Raw genomic sequence first — 24,055 nt, forward strand, 5'->3', positions numbered from 1 at the left:
CACTCACACTGTCTCCATCTATAGAATCAAATACAGAGCTAAATGAAGGTAGGCATGGAAGCAATGTATCAAAATTAAAATGAAAATGCTAATTTTGTAATTGAATTGCATTAACAAAAATCCTTATTAATTTTCCAAATATGGGGGCATTATGTGACTCATACCTAAAATTAAAATCCAATAATCCTATTTGCAATTTAATTTTAATCTTCAACAATGCTAATTATTTCAGATGATTAAATGAAAAAGAAAATTACATTTGCTATCTAATTTTCAAAAATTGCCCTGCTAAATTATTATCATACTTCAAATTAAAAAGAAAATTCGAAAATTAAAATGCATTCACAGAAATGCTTTTTAAATTTATGAGTGAATACATATTTTTTTACTCAAAAATGAGTAATCCTTCCTTTTTCATTCTAACTTTCATGTTCAAGCTTGCACATTTTGTAACACAATTGAAATAAAAACGGAAAGGACATTGCTTTTTCGTTTTCAAATCTGCCCCTCTAAATCTCTCACAATATTCAAACCAACTCGAAAATGAAATTGCAATGTGCACGGCCCAGAAAAGTGGCCTCAGACTTCACCTCGCAGTCCGACTGTTTGTACCACACATCCAGTACGGGAAGCTGGTGGTGTGCTCTTTAACGCTGGAGCGATCTGTCAGACAACGAGGTCCACAGATTATGATGATAAAAAGCAAATGTCATTTTCTTTTTCATTTTAATTGTGTGAAATAATTAGCATTGTTGAATATTAAAATTAAAATGCAAATAGGATTATTGAATATTAATTTTAGTTATGAGTCACATAATGCACCTATATTTGGAAAATTAATAAGCATTTCTGTTGCAATTTACTTTTCAAATTAGCTTTTTAATGTTCATTTTGGCAAATATTTGCTTCAATAGGTAGTTCTTACCTTCACCTACATTCACTCGTACGGTTCAAACTGCTTGTATTTCCCCTTAGACAGACGATGGAACAAACATCATGTGTGTTTGAGCTGTTAGTGAACAACTTAAAAGGACTCACAGTTCAAAGAGCTGCAGGTGTTCAAAGATCTGCCAGGACAGCGTGGTGATCGGGTTTTTGGACAGATTTCTGAGGAGACAGAGACAGACGTTAGAAAACTTTAACATGCTCCCATGAACAGGTGTGAACAGCTGAGGTAAACAGGGTGTTTCTGAGGTTTAATCCAATTAGCAGAAACTTGCTTACATAAAACCCTTCTTCTTAAAGAAACAGCGCCCTGCCTAACTAAACAAACAAAAAAACAAAGCACCAGGGTTTACTTTTAACAAACATCTATTGCGTGCTGTCAAGGCTGAACGCAGCCTGGTGTCTCTACCTGTCGACTGGCTACTGTTCTGAAGCTAACAGGATTTTTACATCACTTCCTGTAGTCTGAACAGGATATACGGTATATACTTCAGTTTCTCATCAATTTCATTTCATACACAGAAAACAGACAGGTTTCAGGGAGAGGAGGTCCGACTGGTCTCTGATAGGCAAATAGGACCTAAGAAACTTCTCAACATTTCAATGAGAGAATGAAAGTGCAGACTAACTGAGGAACTGTATTTAAACCTCCCTGTAAGAGATAACTGAGCAGAGTCACTGATACGTAAAGTGAAAGCTTCAGTCAATAATTCATAAATGCAAGAACACTGAGGAACATTTATCTTTCTAAAACTGAGGCAGAAAACTTAACACTGGGACATAAATCATCATGAAAAGAACTAACTATAATGACAGAAACCATGTTTGACAAACATTTATTTGACCTGGATTTGGATTTCAGAGTCTGACCCTTGTTCCATCTGTTAATGTGGAGGAGGCTGGCTCTATAACCTATACTGCAGCCAGTCATCAGGGGAGCTCTAAATATTAAGCTTCAGTTCCAGGGAACTGTTGTTTCATCCATAATTTTATGTTTATTGGAACAAAACACACACAAACACACACACACATGCAGAGGGTGTCCTGTGAAAGGTCAGCCTGAACACAATGAGGACACATTAATATTCTAAACACACACTGAACATGCACAGCGTGGCTGTATAACATGTAAGTGTGTGTATCCTGCAACATGTGAAGATGAACGTTCTAACAGTCAGAGCTACTCACTAAAAGTTATTGTGTGTGCGTGTGTGCGTGTGTGCGTGTGTGCGTGTGTGCGTGTGTGCCTGTGTGCGTGTGTGCGTGTGTGTGTGTGTGCGTGTGTGTATACTCACATGAAGCGTAGGTGGGGGTTCTTGGAGAAAACCCGAGCTTGTATCGTATGCAGGTTACTCCTCGTAATAGATCTGTAAAACACACACACACAATCACACACACACACACACACACACACACATTGGTGGTCACAGAGTGGTCACCTTCTTCATTTATATGAGGTGTAGGAACCCTTGTTTTCTGTTATGCAGAGTTTTGTTCTTTTATTTCATTGTTGTTGTTTAAGTTATTTTCGTTAATGTACATATATATATATATATATTTTGTTTATTTTACTTTTCTTCTAGATGAATATATTTAACAGACGTGTGGTTATAAGCTGCAGAAACATTCAGACGTGTACTCAGTGTTTGCCCTCACAGTCTCTGCAGGCCGGTGTACAGCTCCATGTCCACGTCTCTCAGAGTCTGCAACCCAGTCCAGTTCTCGATGTGTCTGCAAACAGAGACAGCACGGCTTAGCATGATATAGTTATATGATCTATACTGGTTATTCACTTCAAAACACGCACACACATATACACACACAGAGAAGTTAGTGAACAAAGGTTGTCACTAAACTGTAAGTTTGAACTTCTCTACCTTACCAGTAAAATCCACACCATCTAGATTCAATACCACAGAAACAATAAACATAAGAACTGAGCAACAAGTGTAGATCATCATCATGTTTTAGCCTCTGATGTGCTCACAGTGCTGCTACAGACAAATACCCTGACTCACACCAACATCTGACAAACTGCTCAGTCATCAAAGGCTGGAGAATTTTTTTTTCCTTATTTTAATGTTTACACTCACAGTAAAATTAGTAATGTTGTCCAGTTCAAGTGTTGGATGGTGTCTGTACCTGCAGAAGTCTGCCCTCTGTTGGTGTTTTCTGATTGACTCATCATGTAGCTGTGCTTGGGTGTGACACCTCTGTCTGCTCTGCTCTCAGTCTGTAGGCGACAGACACAAGTATAATTTGCACATCTTTCAGAGACTCCAAAGGGACTAAGAGACACTGCTAACTGTGGATAGGAACACTCTGTTTCTGTGTGAGAGCTACAGGTGTAAGGGATGAACTACAGTGTGCGGGATGAAGAGCAGCTGCATTCAGACAGAATCCAGCTCGGTACTGTACGTTAGTTTGGAGGGGTGGAGTTTGTAACAGCATAACCGCTGTCAAGCAATCCAAAACCTATTCCTCTGTTACACAATTAAAGCTGCTGCACTTTAGATACTATTGAACCTAAAAGTGATGGAGACTATTTTAAAGCAGGTGGAAGTACAGGATATTACAATCATCTCAAAACAAAGAATATCATTCAGCAGAGAAACAAACTGATGTTTCCCTCAGCAGCTGGTGGAGACCAAACACTGAGCTAAAAGAGGAAGACCAGAGTGGGTTATTCTTATCAACGCTAATCAATGCTAATCTGAGACCTGTTCACTTTTACTGCCTTAAATATTAAGATCAGTCTGTTAGCATTAAGCATTAGTTCCTGTAAAAAGTTCACAAATTTTCAACACCATTATCTGTACTGTAACCATGAGTCTGAATGCAGCTGTTGATGATGTTGTCATGTTGGCACACATATTCAGCAAATTTGAACACATTTACAGAAAGAAAAGAGAGAGAGAGAGAGAGAGAGAGAGAGAGAGAGAGAGAGAGAGAGAGAGAGAGAGAGAGAGAGAGAGAGAGAGAGAGAGAGACAGAGAGAGAGAGAGAGAGGTGGTGCTGGTAGGAGGAGAGAGGAGCCAGGAGCCAGGAGACTGATCGGAGGAGGGGTAATCGAGGAAACACGAGAGCAGACTTTGCAGAAGACTTTTCTCTGACAGACACGCCCCCGTATCGAATATCACTCACCGGTTGGACGCTGCAGCAGCGGCCCTAACTGAAACTTAACATCAGCTGAGTTTAATAACAGAGAAAAGACGGACCTTAAAACAGTCACTAAGGGTGCCCTGAGACAGATCATAAACATACGTTGGTTTTGTAAACAGTCTGTGAGATTGAAAATTGTTTGATGTGAGTTTTAAACACAAAATACTGAACGCATAAATTCAATATAACAGAGGGTGGATTATGTTATATCTGATTGTTTTTGTTAGATTCATTGTCTAACGAAATAGAGTGATAGAGTCTAATATCATAGATAGAATATATATTAATGATCAGTTATTTCTCATGTTAGTTTCCCCGTTTGTTCCCGTTTTCTTCATGGAGAGAATTCTGACAGTAAAGTTTGTCTGTTAGTAAAAACACTTGTTATATATTTCCTGTTAGGTTAATAAAGTTTCATATAAGGCTGATCATTAATGAGCACAGGGTTTCTCGTCATGTGCAGGTGTGTGTTAAGCAGGTAAACACAGAGACAGAGCTCTGTTACTGTTTATATTTATCAGAGTTATTACAGTGAACATGTGTGCAGACACAAACAGCTGTTAAAGCCGTCATCACAAACCGACGTCGCTTCACGTGACACTCCGGAGGAGAGGACGTCTCATTCCTCTAAATACAAACCTCCTCGTTTCCTCTCCCCTCTCATTTCATTTCATCGCATCTCTGGTGGGCAGGACTAAGACGCGATGAAGAGACGCGAGGAAACAACCCGAGGACGGACATTTAGAGCTTTGAGATGCACCCTCACACTTAGACCACAGCACCCTCTGATTGGTCCAGAGTCATTTCATACACAGCATTCTGCTCACTGATTGGCTAAGTTCATTATCACCTGAAAGCAGACTCCGCCCCCTCTGAGAGCTGCTGATCGATTAACCAAACAGCTGATCAATCATTCAATTCACACACACACACACACACACACACACACACACACACACACACACACACACACACACACACACATCATGTTAAATATACAGCAAACAGCGCCGTAGAGTACTTTAGAAACCAGAGTATTTACAGAAGTCTCTGCAGCAGCTGATATCAGGTGATAATGTGTAACCAGGTGTGAGGAGAAGAAGAGGAGCTGTCCTCTGTTAGAGACTGAATCAGTTCTGCTGCCAGTGACAGTCTCTTTTATTAACTCCTCTCTCTGTGAACACACCTTCGCTTTATAACACACACACTGCAGCCTGTCTGAGACACCTCTGACTGAACACACCTCTATCCACCTGACTCCATCTCAAATCATACATCGAGTGAATTACAGGTGTGACTTCAGGTGTGCTCTGTCACTGAGCATGAAACCATGGTTTCTGTAGAAAAAAGCCTCTCCTCCTGACTACTAGAGATTAACAATGAGGAACATCACCTGTTAAACCCATGCAGCAACCTCTGGCCTTAAAATATGAAGCCAATGTGGATGTGTTAAAACTGCAGTTCCTCAAGTGTCCACCAGAGGCTGGCTGCAGAAAGACCAGAAACCACATAAACACCCATTCTAAAAAGACGATCATTACAGGTATACAAGCATGTTTACAGCCTGGCACAAAGAACGTTTATGGTCTGAATAGCTAATTTCTCTCTCCACACACACACACACACACACACACGGGTACAGGGGTGGATTTAATTATAACTCATTATTTTTGAAAAGATTAAATTTACAAGTTTCGCCTAATTAAAGGTGTGGCTGACTTGTAGTTTGCCTATAGCAAAGAGGCTAAAATGTTGTCGCAACTACATGTCTTTGCGTCATACTAGATCGACTGAAGTCAGGTTGAGTCAGCATTTCCAACATGGTGTTCATCAACAATAGTCTTCAAAAAGCTAACAGGTGACGTCACAGAGACTACATCCATGTATTATACAGTCTATTGTCAGACCTCACACAGGGTCATGTGATGTGATGTGATGTGTGTGTGTGTGTGTGTGTGTGTGTGTGTGTGTGTGTGTGTGTGTGTATGTGTGTGTGTGTGTGTGTGTGTGTTAGTGTGTTAGTTTGTGTGTGTGTGTGTGTGTGTGTGTGTATGTGTGTGTGTGTGTGTGTGTGTGTGTGTGTGTGTGTGTGTGTGTGTGTGTGTGTGTGTGTGTGTGTGCGTGTGTGCGTGTGTGTGTGTGTGTGTGTTAGCTTGAGTTGAGTACACCTGTGATCACCTGAGCTTTTTCACCTGCATCAGGGGACAGTATGTCTCTCCACACAGACAGGTGGATTTTAAACTCAGTTTGGTGCATGCTGCTCTGATCTATGAGCCGCAAACAGTCCTAACATCACTGACTGCGCAGTTACGCCCTGAGATGAAGGTGTATTTACCTGTAAACACACTCCGACACACTGCGGATCAAACACACTACTTTATTCAACCACTGAACCTGCCACATCAGAAATAAACTTTGCATCTATATCACAAACACTATACACACACACACACACACACACACACACACACACACACACACACACACACACACACTCACACACTCATGCAGAGATACACAGATACACAGAGGAGAGGAAGGACTGTCCGCACTGAGATTTATAAAGACTTAGCAGGCATCTCCATGGTTACCAGTATTAGTCTTACATGATACAGACATGTTACAACATCAGCACACAACAGAACTACACTGACAAGGCGAACACACACGGACACAGCTGAAACAGTACAGCAGCCTCCCACACACTCTGCTCTTAAGGGAGAGAGAGAGGGCAGTGATGCATGCTGGGAGAAAAATAACAGGAGAGAAGCTAACAGGTGTGTGAGTTTGCATATGACACCAAGTCAACACCTTGAGCAGACCTCCTTCCATTGCTCTATGGTCTAGCTCTGAAGCTCAGGGGTCCAATTTAGGTTGTGAACAGGGGTCAGCCTGGACACCCTGGGGGGTCTGCAGCTCCACAGACCCATAAACCAAAAACTGATCACCGTGTATTCAGACTCCCTTCTATCAGAGCCAGCATTTAATGCTCCAGGAGCTCTTCTGTTGGATCAGACCGTCATGCCGCCCAAAACCCTGTCTGGCAGGTTCTGACCCAGTGTAGACCGGAATCACCCCACAGGAGCTGCAGTTTTGGAGACACGCTGATCCAGTCGTCTAACCGTCACAATTTGGTTCTCTCTCTCTCTCTGTGTGTGTGTGTGTGTGTGTGTGTGTGTGTGTGTGTGTGTGTGTGTGTGTGTGTGTGTGTGTGTGTGTGTGTGTGTGTGTGTGTGTGTGTAAAACCTGTATCTTTGGCTGAATTAGTGAACACAGTGATGAGGCTGCAGCTGTCACAGCTCTGTATGAACTGATCCATCATCAGCTGATTGGTCCTTCACAGAGAGGAGGTGAATCGTTACTATAGTAACAAAAAAACACCAGCACTGAACGGGCCTTCGTACCTTTGCGCATGTCATGGTGTGACGTATCTTGGGGCTTTTCATGGTGTGGTGCTATTTCAGTGTGCTGCAGCTTCACCATCTTCCTCAGTGAAAAAACAGTGGTACTGTATTTGAACTGTCCTGTTGAACAGCACACAGTGTGAACTCCAACAGAACATACTGAGTCATGTCAGTATCCTGCCTAACCAGTAACTAAGGGTATTACAAAAACACAATAATGCAGACAGAGAGGGATTTTAGTCTTACATGTAGAGTTTGAGTCAGTTTGGATCCTGTATGTTTCACAGACATTACTGTTATATGGTGAGACATCAAACTTAGCCACAGCCAGACTCTGGGTTATGTAATTAAACTATAGAAATAGTTTTTATTTAAGTGCCTTCAGATGGTGTAACAATTTGACATGGATTGTATTAACCCTGCAGAAGAAATGAAACCAAGTCTGACCTCAGAAATTGACTTAAAAAAACATTTTTTTCAAATGTTCCAATCAGCTGCCAAAGTCACGCCCTGGAAATGCCAATACATTTGCCTGTTTATTACAGATTATTTACAATGTGGATACTTTTTTGTGGGTCTTGACTTGAAACAGAAGCCCGACAAATCTCAGAAGGCTAGGCAAAATGTGCTGAAGGGGATACATTTTTCAAAATACGTAAGGGGCACCACTGAGCCATTTAGCCACAACCACATTCAAAACCTATATTAAATTTCTCAGTATTCCACTGGGCCGTTGTGTACCAAGTTTGGTGCTTCTACATGTAATCTAAGCTCACAAAAACATGACTCCCTCTTTAAAAAATGCATTGCTATAGAGCAACTGTGTTTGAATTTTCATGGCAAGTCATGATGGCGAACATTTTGTTTGCAGTGCTGCAATAAACACACCCTCTGCTGGCATCAAAACCAAAATCTTAAGGCCTCCCTGACACAGATTTGAGGTGGATACATTTTACATTCTTTGAGCAATAGCATGTGGTTTAAACCATAAAGCAAAACAATGTTAGACTAAAGTACTTGGGACACTGTAAGGTCACTGACCTTACATTAATGCCCTTTCTGAACACAGCTTATCATTTAACAAGCTACAGAACCCCCACCCTACTTAGGGTAGCTCAAAGAATATTACTTCATCCAATGTCTCCTCTGCAGTAACTAGGTAATTCTTAAAAGTTTGTGATACGATAAAAAAAGTTGGCTAAATGTATATTTATAAGACTGGTTTGAACACAAAGATAGCAGTAAGCTTAAAGCCATTCAGACTAAGAAGAATGTCTCAGTTATGTAAACTCAATGGTAGCCTGTCAATACTGTATTCTTAATTAGTAATAAATGATTGATATAAAGATTTTTGTATTTAATTTTTTTTTTTATAATTGGGTTAATATGCTCTATTAAATTATTGGTGTCGAAAGCAACTCGTTGGCTCAGAGTATCATCCTAAAGTATCACATTTAAGACAAGCCCACATACTACAGAATGTATTAAAAATGACAAGAGGGCTCGTGACAGGAAAGAAAGACATGAAGAATCAAATAACCTACTTTTAGACAAGATAACTGTATTTAGTACATATTTTCGCTTACACTAAGTGTGTTTCAGGGAAGTGTGTTCATTTTATAAGCTGATAATGGTGTCAACAAAAGATTTGTTTTATTGTAAAAAATAAATAAATAAAATGTCTGTGAATGTCCATTCTAGATTTGGTTTCATTCTGACTTTGATTTTCAGAGATACATGTGATAAAGCAGAAACTGTTCCAATCAGAAAAGACCAAAATTAACTATTTTAAGTTTTTTAGTATTTTAAGTTATTTAGCTGTAAACATATCTTTATACATCTATCCATTTCATTAAACACACACGTTAATGAATCCTTGTGGTTCATTAACGTGTCCATTAATACGTCATCACACACACACAAGCATACAAATTTAGATTCAAGTGTGATCAATAGCGCAGGCCGTTATTGACGGTTTGTGTCAGACAGCATTACTAAAGAACTTATTGATCGTTTTTCATTTTCATAATCTATAGCATTTTAACATCGACTTCAGCTCTGCATTCATCACTGCTATTGATCATCTGTCATAATGTGTTTCATAAACAGGTCTGTTAGAAACACACACACACACACACACACATACACACAGACACACAGGAAGCTGAGGACACTTTAATGTCACCGTGAAGTCTATACTGACGGATATACATGTATATCACTGTATGTATTACCCTGATTTATACTGTATATACTTTAAATAATTGAACAGCAAGTAATGTTAATACTGACCATACTTTACTAATGTAAAGTATGTAATGTTCATACTGTATACACTTGAAACAGTATGTAATGTTAGTACTGTATATACTTTAATAATGTAACAGTGTGTAATGTTAGTACTGTATATACTTTAATAATGTAACAGTATGTAATGTTAGTACTGTATATACTTTAATAATGTAACAGTATGTAATGTTAGTACTGTATATACTTTAATAATGTAACAGTATGTAATGTTAGTACTGTATATACTTTAATAATGTAACAGTATGTAATGTTAGTACTGTATATACTTTAATAATGTAACAGTGTGTAATGTTAGTACTGTATATACTTTAATAATGTAACAATATGTAATGTTAGTACTGTATATACTTTAATAATGTAACAGTATGTAATGTTAGTACTGTATATACTTTAATAATGTAACAGTATGTGATGTTAGTACTGTATATACTTTAATAATGTAACAGTATGTAATGTTAGTACTATATATGATTTAATAATGTAACAGTATGCAATATTAATACAATATATACTTTAATAATGGTAACACACCTTTTCTCTACTATGTTACAGGTGTCCACACGGCACACAGTCTTTGCACTGAAAGATTGCCTTCCATTTTTGTTGTACTTGTTGCGAGAACAACATAGGTCACTCATTTATGATAGAACAAGGGAATAAAATTATTGTTTTGTGAAATACAGCTACACATAATCAAATTTTGTTGGTAATAAATAATCTGGCTTAGAGCCAATTTCTGACACGAGAAAAAAGAAGAAGAAGAAGGAAAAGAAAAGCTGATAACAGAGAATCACAGCATTGCTGTGCGAAAATGTGTATTCATGTTCATCGATATGCTCATGTTTTGGTGAACGGTGAACTGAACAGCTTAATTTGCAATTAATGAACGGGAACATGAGTGCAGTTCACTCTGGAGATTGTGAACAAAGGCTCACATCCTTGACTTCACTAATTAGACGTGTTTTACATTTACATGTCAGCACAAACAGTAGTCTTTGACCATTTGAACACATCTATCCTCTTATTTCAATCTAATATTATAATAAACCTCTGAATAATTTTAATATAGTGGAATATTTCAACCAAGACTACAGCAACAGGTATTTAACATTTCATAAAGAGAATAAAATTAGCCCAGCTGTGTTCTGTTTCTGATCACAGAGTGGACATAGAGAGGAGATATAGTGGACACAGCGAGGACACAGAGCAGACAGAGAGGACACAACGTGGACACAGATAAGACACAGAGTGGACTGCTTGTCTGTGTCTGCTCTGTGACCTCACTCATCAGCAGCCCGTTTTATTAACACGTCCAAATAGCACATCATCTTTAATACTTGAATGCTCCGTTATCACATCAGGTGATCTGTGTGTGGACAAGGCTTGTTAATGACAATCCAAAACTGAGAGTTCAGCACCCACAACACTGTTTAATTAGCAGTAAGAGAAGGTTAATATTCAACATGAGACGCTGACCTCCATCATTGCATTAACAGAAAGGCAAACTGTGCATGTATGACATTTTCGCAATAATAAGAACGTGTATGAGTCCCAAAGCTTGATTCCGAGTCCAGGGGATAGGCCAAGTCAAGTTCCCATTACTGAGAGACACACACACACACACACACACACACACACACACACACACACACACACACACACACACACACACACACACAAACACTAACATAATGACATGATGCAGTGTGCCACATTCACGGGGACATAATGGTCAGTAATGTTATTGAATATTTGATCAGTGAGTTCAGAGAAAGAGGATAGAGAGTGTTTTTATTATTCATGTCGGACTGAAGGTGACCTCAGAGTCACTGACCTGTTTAAAAACGCAGAGGTTATTAAATTCAATGATTAAACATAAAGCTTTAATCTTATTCTTTTTAACATTCTTTTATGTTCTTAATATTTTTTATAACATAGGGATAGGAACAAAGCTTATTTAATTCAATATATTTAACACGATGTTTAATTTGTATTATATTTTATTTAAGATACTATTGTTTATCATATTTTTTTTATAAATTAACAAGGACTATTTAATTCAATATAACAGTAATATAAGTAATGTTTACATTTAGTTTAATTCATTTATGAGTATATTATATTTATCATATTTCAATAACATAACGTAGTTTATTTTAATAATATCAAACTATGCTTATAATTCTTAAATGTTGTCAGTGTGAAGTTCTATCAGCCTTTCTGACAGAGGTGTTCAGAGAATATAAGGCAGGTTAGACCTGAAATATCAATATTCATATAGTAATGTGAAAGCAAAAGTTTATATGTGAATCTGACCCTAAACATTGGACGGAGATGGACGGATAACATTTTTTTAGATTTTCTTATTTCTAAATCCTAAACTCAATTTAGATATACTATTTGTTCTATGTTTAACAGCTTGTTGATTGTAAACTTTGGACAAAAATCACAGAGATCAGACTTACATCACACTTACAAACACACACACTCTGATATGGTGTTGTTGTATGTTCTGTTGTGTGTAAATGAAGTGTGCAGAGATGAATTCAATCTGTGTATGATTATTAAATGGGATCTCTGAAGTGTTTCTGTAAAGTCTGTTGGTATTTGAGAGAGTCATCGTCTGTGTTTGGAGACTGAGTGCAGGTTCAGACTCTGTTTTGTAGATCTTGGTTTATTCTCTGTCTCACTGAGCTGTACTCTGTCACAGCAGAAGGAGGAGGAGGAGGACAATCTCACACTGCAGCACTGACAAAAAGTTAACATATTTAAAGAGCCAGAACCAGGAAATACTTCAAATAAGTTCAAATCACAGCAGAGACAGACTCCTCTGTGACATCACTGATTCATATGGTGGAAGAACAGAAAAGCAGCACTTCATCCTGTGTTCATAAACATCTCTTGTTCTTGACCTCATCACTGCATCTATTGTTAATTTCACACTTCTTCCCAATCTCATCACTCCATCCTGTGTTCATTAACATCTCCTCATCCTGACCTCATCCCTCCATACTGTGTTCATTGACGTCTCCTCATCCTGACCTCATCACTCCATCCTGTGTTCATTGGCATCTCCTCATCCTGACATCATCACTCCATCCTGTGTTCATTAACATCTCCTCATCCTGACCTCATCCCTCCATCCTGTGTTCATTAACATTTCCCCATCCTGACCTCATCCCTCCATCCTGTGTTCATTAACATCTCTTCTCCCTAACCTCAACACTCCATCCTATACTAATTAACATCTCCTCATCCTGACCTCATCCCTCCATCCTGTGTTCATTAACATCTCTTCATCCCGACCTCATAACTCCATCCTGTGTTCATTAACATCTCTTCTCCCTTACCTCATCACTCCATCCTAAACTAATTAACATCTCCTTATCCTGACCTCATCACTCCATCCTGTGTTTATTAACATATCTTTATCCTGACCTCATCACTTCATCCTGTTTTCATTTATCTCCTCATCCTGACCTCCTAACTCCACCCTGTCCTCATTTCTCTCCTCATCCTGACCTCACCTCTCCATCCTGTGTTCAATAACATCTCCTCATCCTGACCTCATCTCTCCATCCTGTGGTCATTAACATCTCTTCATCCCAAGCTCATTACTCCATCCTGTGTTCATTAACATCTCTTTTCCCTTACCTCATCACTCCATCCTTGCTAATTAACATTTCCTTATCCTGACCTCATCACTTCATCCTGGGTTCATAGACATCTCTTGTTCTTGACCTCATCACTGCATCCATTGTTGATTTCACACTTCTTCCCAATCTCATCACTCCATCCTGTGTTCATTAACATCTCCTCATCCTGACCTCATTCCTCCATGCTATGTTCATTTACATCTCCTCATCCTGACATCATCACTCTATCCTGTGTATAACAGCTCCCCATCCTGACCTCATCCCTCCATTCTGTGTTCAAAAACATCTCTTCATCCCAACCTCATCACTCCATCCTGTGTTCATTCACATCTCCTCAGCCTGACCTCATCCCTCCACGCTGTGTTCATTTACATCTCCTCATCCTGACCTCATCCCTTCATAGTGTTCATTGACATCTCTTCATCCTGACCTCATCACTCCATCCTGTGTTCATTAACATCTCCTCATCCTGACCTCATCACTGCATACTGTGTTCATTCACATCTCCTCATCCTGACATCATCACTCCATCCTGTGTATAACAGCTCCCCATCCTGACCTCATCCCTCCGTTCTGTGTTCAAAAACATCTCTTCATCCCAACCTCATTACTCCATCCTGTTTTAATTAACATCTTTCCTCCCTTACCTCATCACTCCATTCTGGGTTCATTAACATCTCCTTATCCTGACCTCATCACTCCATCCTGTGTTCATTAACATCTCCTCATCCTGACATCATCACTCCATCCTGTGTTCATTAACATCTCCTAATCCTGACCTTGTCACTCCATCCTGGGTTCATTAACATCTCTTTATCCTGACCTCATCACTCCATCCTGTCCTAATTTCTCTCCTCATCCTGACCTCCGAACTCCATCCTGTGTTCATTAACATCTCCTCATCCTGACCTCATTCCTCCATGCTGTGTTCATTGACATCTCCTCATCCTGACCTCATCACTTCATCCTGTGTTCATTGACATCTCCTCATCCTGACCTCCTAACTCCACCCTGTCCTCATTTCTCTCCTCATCCTGACCTCACCTCTCCATCCTGTGTTCAATAACATCTCCTCATCCTGACCTCATCTCTCCATCCTGTGGTCATTAACATCTCTTCATCCCAAGCTCATTACTCCATCCTGTGTTCATTAACATCTCTTCTCCCTTACCTCATCACTCCATCCTTGCTAATTAACATTTCCTTATCCTGACCTCATCACTTCATCCTGGGTTCATAGACATTTCTTGTTCTTGACCTCATCACTGCATCCATTGTTGATTTCACAATTCTTCCCAATCTCATCACTCCATCCTGTGTTGATTAACATCTCCTCATCCTGACCTCATCCCTTAATAGTGTTCATTGACATCTCTTCATCCTGACCTCATCACTCCATCCTGTGTTCATTCACATCTCCTCATCCTGACCTCATCCCTCCATGCTGTGTTCATTTACATCTCCTCATCCTGACCTCATCCCTTCATAGTGTTCATTGACATCTCTTCATCCTGACCTCATCACTCCATCCTGTGTTCATTAACATCTCCTCATCCTGACCTCATCCCTCCATGCTGTGTTCATTTACATCTCCTCATCCTGACCTCATCACTGCATCCTGTGTTCATTCACATCTCCTCATCCTGACATCATCACTCCATCCTGTGTTCATTAACAGCTCCCCATCCTGACCTCATCCCTCCATTCTGTGTTCAAAAACATCTCTTCATCCCAACCTCATTACTCCATCCTGTTTTCATGAACATATTTCTCCCTTACCTCATCACTCCATCCTATACTAATTAACATCTCCTTATCCTGACCTCATCACTCCATCCTGTGTTCATTCACATCTCTTTATCCTGATCTCATCACTGCATCCTGTGTTCATTGACATCTCCTCATCCTGACATCATCACTCCATCCTGTGTTCATTAACATCTCCTCATCCTGACCTTGTCACTCCATCCTGGGTTCATTAACATCTCTTTATCCTGACCTCATCACTCCATCCTTTCCTCATTTCTCTCCTAATCCTGACCTCCGAACTCCCTCCTGTGTTCATTAACATCTCCTCATCCTGACCTCATCCCTCCATGCTGTGTTCATTGACATCTCCTCATCCTGACCTCCGAACTCCATCCTGTGTTCATTGACATCTCCTCATCCTGACATCATCACTCCATCCTGTGTTCATTGACATCTCCTCATCCTGACATCATCACTCCATCCTGTGTTCATTAACATCTCCTCATCCTGACCTCATCCCTCCATCCTGTGTTCATTGACATCTCCTCATCCTGACATCATCACTCCATCCTGTGTTCATTAACATCTCTTCATCCCAACCTCATTACTCCATCTTGTGTTCATTAACATCTCTTCTCCCTTACCTTATCACTCCATCCTATACTAATTAACATCCCCTTATCCTGACCTCATCACTCCATCCTGGGTTCATTCACATCTCTTTATCCTGACCTCATCACTCCATCCTGTCCTTATTTCTCTCCTCATCCTGACCTCCGAACTCCATCCTGTGTTCATTTACATCTCTTCATCCTGACCTCATCACTTCATCTTGTGTTCATTAACATGACTGACAACTATTTAACGGGATTCAGGCACTCTGCAGGAAAAGTTTAAAACAGGGTCATTTTAAATAAAGATCAGTTTTTAATGTTACGCTGTCTTTGTGTTTCTCCATGCTTCTGTACTTCAGTCAGTTTTTTCTGTTTGTATTGGATGTAATCCATGAGGACTAAATTCTGCATGTAACCAGAGGATAATTTCTAACACGTTTCATTTGCCTCATCCATATTCAGTATATGTTAGGATGGGTGACTTTAAATGCACCCCAAATCAAACCTTAATGTTTGTATTAAATATTATAAAATATAATTTAAATACCATCAGTCAACCCATCAAGCTTAAATCAGTCTAATTCTCAACTATGCAGATTGAATCAGTCAACCCACACTGGTTCATCCATCCATTGTCTTTAACGCTAACTCTGTTTAGGGTCACAGCGGACCGGAGCCCGTCATTGGGTGAGAGGCAGGGAACACCTGGACAGGTCACCTGAACCAGAAAGGCACACACTAACACCTAAAGGCAATTCAGATTCAGAAATTAACCTGGCGAGCATGTCTGAGGACCAGAGTGCAGCATGCATGCAGAACATACAGAGCAACACTGATCCCAGAATCGAACCACAAACCTCCTTACTCTGAAGGGATGACGCTGGCCCTGCACCGCTGTGCAGCCCTGCTTCTATACCAGCAACTTCTACCTTTATAATTTCTGATTCTAGAATAATTGTATAAAAAAATGATAAGACTATTTGTTGTGGATTAGCGATAAAGAATGATTGATTGATTGATTGATTGATTGATTGATTGATTGATTGATTGATAATGTCAACATTATCTGATTTTGCTGTTTAAGAAATGTTTTTTTGACTTGGGTTGAGTTTTCTTGACTTTTTTCGATAAGCTGAGATACAGCTTCATCTGTTAGAGCGAAACAGCACGCTTTGACTGTCACCTATATTAAAAACACAGTTTATCACATCAGACAGGCGGAGGCTGTCACAGTCACTGCATGTGTCAGTACCTGTCTGACAGTGATTGAATTATTATAACTAATACATAAAATCAAATGATCCTGTATGAGGGAGTGTAATGACTCAGACCTGTCTCTGACAGACCTGAATGATGTTCACATGCTGCTGTTTGTCATCAGGGATGTAGGACTCAGGCTCTGACTGACAGTGACTCTGCTCTCAGTCTGTCAGGTCAACATTAAAAACATTCCAATATTAAACTATATTAAAGCACCAACCTTCAGAGGGTCTCACATGTCTGCTGTCTTACAGACAGGAGTCACGTTATCCCCGGGACATAACAGTGTGCATCCTTCACACAGACAAGGAGAAGTGTGAAGGTTTTATCCACATTTACCATGAAACGGAGAACAAACCGGCGCTCACACACACCCACCATCAGCTCAGATAGAACACACACAGAGCACAGGCTGAGATCTAACACACACACACATTATAACCAGAGCACGTCGCTGAAGCAGATTTCAGAGCCAGCAGCAGACTCACATGGAAGAGATGTTCTGGAAGAGGTCCTCGATGCTCCCGCTGCTGTTGGCGGAGCTCCCGGTGCCCTGGAAGGAGAGCAGCGGGAAGACGCTGCTGCTGTCCGACTTATTGCAGAAGATCTCCGCAGGAGAGCACGAGCAGGTGGGCGGACAGTCCAGTAGGGAGCTCAGGTATCCGTGAAAACCTACGCTGCTGAGCAGAACCAGAAGCCAAATCCTGCGAGGCCGCCGGGCGAACCATGCGCCGTGCCCCTCCATACCGTCACGACTCAGGAGCCGGATCTGTCCGCAACTTCACCCCCAGCACTGAAACACACTCAGATCCTCCTGTTAGAGTCCGCTCCGCGCGTGCGTGGGGGTGTGGACGCTACTCTCACCTTTTCTCTCACAGAGTCCAAAAAACACATCTCCCTATAGCCTATCTGTGCGCGTGAGAATGTGAGGGTGTGTGCGTGCGTCTGTGTGTATCTGTGTGTAAGTGTGTCTCTGTGTGTGTGTCAGATGTATTGATGATGCCAGTCACGGCTCTCGCGCTCCTTTAAAAAAGAAAGAAAAAAAACACTGCTCGGCAGAAAAAAAGGAGAAATCCAGAAAATATTCCAGGTGAGGCATGAGTGGAGGTGTCCGGGTCCTTCTTTTCCCCTCTCTCTCTCCTCATCGTTTTAAGTCATCCTTCCATCTCATCCCCTCTCTTTTCTCCTCTCCCCCTCTCTCTCCTCTTCTCTCCTCCCGCGCGCTGTTGCTGGTACCAGACAGACTGTGTGTGTGTGTGTGTGTGTGTGAGAGAGAGAGAGGGAGAGAGAGAGAGAGAGAGAGAGAGAGAGAGAGAGAGAGAGAGAGAGAGAGAATCCATCCTCAAGCTTCAGCTCCACCCATCGGCCTCAAAGGGAACTGATAGACGTGCGCGCACTGGTCGGGGTGCACGCGCGCAGCTGCTCGGATGATGTCCGGATAAAACACGGGGTGGGCAGCGCGTTGAATAAATCCTTTTTATTTACAGAGAACCAACCAACGCGTCACAGCCTGCATCCACTGAGCCACAGTCCGGACTGTGCGGCTCACAGCGCTTTATTGATTCACTTATTATTCATTATTTGTCAGTTGAACTGGCCTCTCACAGTTTACCCACTCTGCCCACACAAATGTATTTATTTTATGAAACCCTGCTATTTATCTTTGTTTCTATTATTTATTGGTTCAATAGTGTTTTATTAAATTGATTGATTGCTCTGTTTTCACCCTATGCTGTCTGCTCAGTGGTGATGTATAAAGCAGTCAGGTAGAAGTTACCGGGTGGACAGGTGAGGACATTCACAGAAAAAATGGAGTTATTCAGTTTTCAGTATTTTGAAATTTAAACATAAAAAAACCTGAAGTTTAAACTTCCTCTTCAGTAGGGTGAAATCTTTTAAATATTATTTTAATAATCATAAAACATGTTTTGTTGCTTTTATGTTACATCTCATGTTCACGGACAGCTGAAGTTATGTGACCAAGGTTTTTCTTGCAGTGATGACTTTATGTAATGAATATCTGACACCTCTCCTCATCCATGTTGCCTATATCGCCTCTAAAAACCTCTGACCTGTTGACTCCAGGCCTGGCTCAGCTCATTATGACGGGTTGTTGTCGTAGTTAAGTGAAAAACTATCTGGCGATAACAAAGTGTTTTATTCTGAAAATTAACCGGATGTTTTAATTTTGTTTTGGTGCCTGACTCCCTGTCCCACTCGATCCTCTCTGTTAAGATTCATTCATCGTGCTCTGGCATCTGGCAAAAATAGAAGTCTTATTCTGACCCGGGGGGCTCCAGCGTGCCAGTTCAGAAATGCAGCCAGAACGCAACGGAGTTGATCCAGTGGGAGTTAACACATTGACTAGAATAGAAACCTATCAGCTCCGGTGACGGATCGGAGACAGACTGGACACGGATCCGGTGGAATTTGGCCGTGACTATTACTCATTATTCTGACATAATATATTATTACATATCAAAACTACAGCTGTTATTAACCTTTTTATTATGACCGGTATCCAGTGGTGGACGAAGTACACAGCTTCATTACTTAAGTCAAAGTATAGATCCTCCTGGTCAAATATTACTCCAATACAAGTGAAAGTTGCTCTGTCAGTTTTGAATGCAGGTCTCACATAAACATGAATCTACATATCTGTGAGCTTTTACTCCCTTTTTTAAAGTAATTTTTCATCAGGGTTTTTCATCCCTTAAATCACATTTAAATTTCCTACATCTAAATATCAGCTCACTCAGAACAACCTACCTCTGACATGATTCTTTATTTAAAGAAAGAGCAGATGGTCCCCTGCATCCTGACCTGAAATTACCATGTAAAGTTTAGAGACAATCATAACATTCATACAGCTCTAAACTGTCCTTATGAACATCAAACAGGACGCTACGCTATAGCATGTCCAAGCTAGCACTAGCTAGTGTGAACAAGGCTACACACCCCAAATGAAGGATGAATAAAACCTTTCACCTGTGTAGAAATGTTTGATATGTTATGATATAAGATACGTACAAGACATGCATCAAATTATTATTAATAGCAGTAGTAGTAGTATTTCTTCACAGCGAAGAGGGTTAGTCCCGCCCACTGATGACATCACTGTGATGTAACTGCTGTCATGTCTCTTAATGCACCTCTGACCACAATGCATTATGGATGATCCATTGATTCCTAATGTTGAGTTAATGTACTGACTGTGACCAGAGCAAGCCCTGAGGACAGACACACACACACCCACACACCCACACACTCACACACACACACACCCACACACACACACACACACACACACACACACACACACACACACACACACACACACACACACACACTACTGTGTGTATGCTGTTGATTCTAAAGGTTTAATGAAACAGAAGAATAAGAGGTACTGTTTGGTTGTTTGTGTGTGTTTGTTAAAGTAAACCTCCTGCACCTCACTACATTATTTTAATATTCCAATCTCAATCCTTAATCAGATTTAATCTCTCAGTAGCAGTCTCGTCCCGAGCTGTCCTCATAAAACTGCTGAACAGATGAACCTTTTCATACTTATTGATGGATTAAAAACAATTCAATGTAAGGTAATTTTGACAAGAGGAAAAGTTTAAATGCACAGATAGTTGCTGCTAATTGATGAAGAAACACATTCTTTAACTGTACCTTTAATGTAGAAGACAGCAGCATTATTACAGCTCATTCAGAGAGGATCAATGTTCACTCTCACCTCTTCAGGTTAAATTGTTTTTTCTCAATTCTCCTGGAAATTGGAGCACATTATCCTCTGTCTCTCACACTCAGGCTGACTTGTCCTCCAGACTGTTTGGCTTATCCTCCACAGTTTGTGTACACTAACACATGAAATGAATAAATCTGACAGAAATGTGAGGTTGGTTTATGTGGACTGAATGTCTGTATGAGTTTTTGAATTTCAGAGCCAGGTGATGTTAAACCTGAGAGTGTGCAGATCAGATCGGAGCTAATCAGGACATTATGATGTGTTGGACATAGAGTCCTCAACGGTTGTCTCCACAGCATCCTCTAAATACTCCATGTTAGAAACAAAAAGACTGTGGTCATCTTTAATGGGACGCCATCTTTTATTCATGAGTCCAACATGAAACCTGCGGTCAGAGTTTTTATCGACTCTGATGAAACCAGCCATGAGACGAGTAGGAACCAAATGACTCTTTATCCAGCTCTTTAGCCTGATTTGAACACACACATTAACCAGAGAAACAACCTCTAATATCATATGTAAGGGATAATGTATGGTTAGCAGGTTGTTATGGGAAAAATAATCCCTCCAGGGTGGTCAAGACCCCTCGGCTTTGCGTCGGGGTCTTGTCTCACCCTGTCGGGATTCTTTTTCTAACTTAAAATACACACACGTTGTCAAAAAACATGGATTAAAAGATTATTTTATTGATTTAAAGTGATGTTTGGACACAATTTTTAAAAAGTAGTCCCAGTGATTCAACTGCAGTTAGCGTTCCATGGCGATGGATTCTTATCTGTCTGTTGCGGTGGATTTATCATGAAACTGTCCTCATCCAGCTCTCCTCCTCTGAGCTCACACACATTTAAAAATAATCAAGGCAAATGTCACAACTTTGAACCCTGCTGCTATCATCACCACTACTCATGGTTTAAGTTTCTTTTTAGAGACTGGTAACATAAAGTGGCTTTCACCTAATCCACTGCCGTTGCTAATATTGCTGGACAGGATCCAATATGTAAGCATCCATAGCCTGCTGATTCAGCATGCTAATCGAAGATAACGTTTTACCCACATTGCTAACCAATATGATGCTAACAGAAGCTAACGGTTTCCTCTCACCTTACGGTCTGTAGTGTCAACAAGCAGAAGCTAAATGTGTCTGAACTCTTCTCCGCTTATTGATTTGACATGAACTGTGATCTGTTTGCCTCTGGTGTTGCTCATGTTAGTGAAAGTTATTAACCGTTGTTAAGGGGTTGTCAAGGGATTTGGATCAATCATAATCAAGCATCTTACACAACTGGAAGATCAGTAAGAGAGCCAGGTAATAAATACATGTAACATATAATCCAGAGGAACAACATCTAACATCATATACAGTCTGACTGTAACATATAAACCAGAGGAAAACCTCTAATATAATTTATACAATCTGACTGTAATGCATCAACCAGAGGAACAACATCTATATTTGATTTTTTTATTAGGAATAACCACTTGAGATGCGTCATCTGTTTTTTGTGGGGATCCTACAATATAAAGTCTGACAGTAACTCATCAACAAGTCAAAGATTGTTGAGGTAAAGTCAGATCATGAGGTGCTGTGAGAAACAGTTCATTTTGTGAAATGTTGACAGATCTGACAGTGAAGACAGAAAGTCAGAACACAGTAAAGCCTGCTGGAGACATTTAACAGAGATCAGACACTGCATATGGCGGCTCTGACTTATTTTCCCCAAAATGTTCACAGTAAGCAGCTCAACATCAGCTGTCCATGTCTGTAAAAATTCAGCTTAATACTCCCGATTCCCTGAAAATAACTCTGATTAAGTTCTGTAACCTCCCAAGCTCTCTTTTTTTTTAACATTAAGGCTTGAAGTTACTTCAAAGTCTGGTCTCTGTCCATGATTATCTTATCAACATCCAGCATCTCATTCAGGGAGATTCTGTCCTCTATCACTCAATGTCTTTAGTCCAATGGGCTGAAGTAGCTGTGATCAGACCTCCTCTTAAAAAGCCTACACTTGATTCAGGCAAATTATAATCATGAGGGCACACTTTATATATGTTTCCTCTAAGTAGTATCATGAGGAAACACATTAAATATACTTCCTCTAGGTAGCATCATGAGGACGTTCCCTGTTTATGCTTTCTCTAAGTAGTATCATGAGGAAACACCTTATATAGGCTTCCTGTAGGTGGTATCATGAGGACTAGCAAAGAAAGAAGTATCTGCTGTGGAGGGTTTGGATTGCTGGAGCTGTTGCAGAGCAGAAACACAGCAGAGCCAGTGAAATTAACACATTGACTCGATTGAAACCTATCAGCTCTGCTACTGTGACAGAGCGAAGACAGACCGGACTGATCTGGTTAAAGTTAGACGTAAGGGTTAGAATTTTGATTAGACACTAAATATGGTTACGTTAAACACTAAAAACAACAAGAGTCTGAGAATTGCAGTCCCTGGAATGTGGGTCTGTAGACAAATGTTACTTAGAGTACTGGGTTTACCCACAGCCCATCTGTGTACCTGAGAAAGCAGGATCCAAACCCATCTCTGACATGATAAGATGGATCTCAGGCAGCTTGAGCAGAGCATACAGCCTTTGTAGATTTGGGGTGGGGACCATAAGACTTTCAACAGGTTTTAACGTTAACGTTTATTATAATGCTATGACTGTTATGTTCATTTTTGAAAAAGAATGAACGGATTAAGTGTTATGGAAGGTAACAGATTGACGGTTAATGGATTAAAGGTTAACAGAGGGAAAGTTTTGATTAACTTGGCCCACCTCTGTTTATTGTAACACCAGTATAGTATTCTGTTTCTGTGGCCTTTTGAGGAGACTGATGATCTGTAACATGCCAGAGTTAACCATGAGTCAGGTTTTATTAGAGCTAACAACCACATAGAGCCCTAGTGTCGAACATTCTGTTGATTTTTTATCATTCAGAAGTTTATAATTTTATGCTTTAATCCCTGGAAGCATGGGCACTTGGAAGAAGGACATTTCTGGATCAGAAATTGAATTAACACCTTTCATGGACTACACCCACTTTTATCCGCGGAACAATGGACGACACAGCTGCCCCTTGTCTCTTTCCTGTTTTTGTCTTTCTTTCTAAGGACACATTTTTTTGAGCGCAGACAATAAGCTCCATCTGTGGATCCCCACAATTAAAAAGATTTGAATTAAAGTTTACAATTTAATCTTGTTC

The 24,055-nt window shown here is 40.3% G+C and overlaps 1 protein-coding gene across 2 annotated transcripts in view; it reads right to left on the bottom strand.

Annotated features, from left to right (window-relative positions):
- The window catches only part of ntrk3a (neurotrophic tyrosine kinase, receptor, type 3a), a 59,077-nt gene extending 40,525 nt beyond the window's left edge, over positions 1–18,552 (bottom strand). For both annotated transcript variants that reach the window (XR_004631443.1, XM_034684757.1), the window contains exons 1-4: positions 17,589–18,552; positions 2,602–2,676; positions 2,241–2,312; positions 1,039–1,107 (exon numbers count right to left, since the gene is read on the bottom strand). Coding sequence is in view for 1 of the 2 variants with exons in the window: in XM_034684757.1 (XP_034540648.1) it covers positions 1,039–1,107; positions 2,241–2,312; positions 2,602–2,676; positions 17,589–17,845 (473 nt within the window). In the remaining variant the exon portion in view is untranslated. The remainder of the gene's footprint in view (positions 1–1,038; positions 1,108–2,240; positions 2,313–2,601; positions 2,677–17,588) is intronic.
- Positions 18,553–24,055: the final 5,503 nt, after the last annotated feature.

The sequence above is a fragment of the Notolabrus celidotus genome, chromosome 6, assembly GCF_009762535.1.
Source record: "Notolabrus celidotus isolate fNotCel1 chromosome 6, fNotCel1.pri, whole genome shotgun sequence".
NCBI lineage: Eukaryota > Metazoa > Chordata > Actinopteri > Labriformes > Labridae > Notolabrus > Notolabrus celidotus.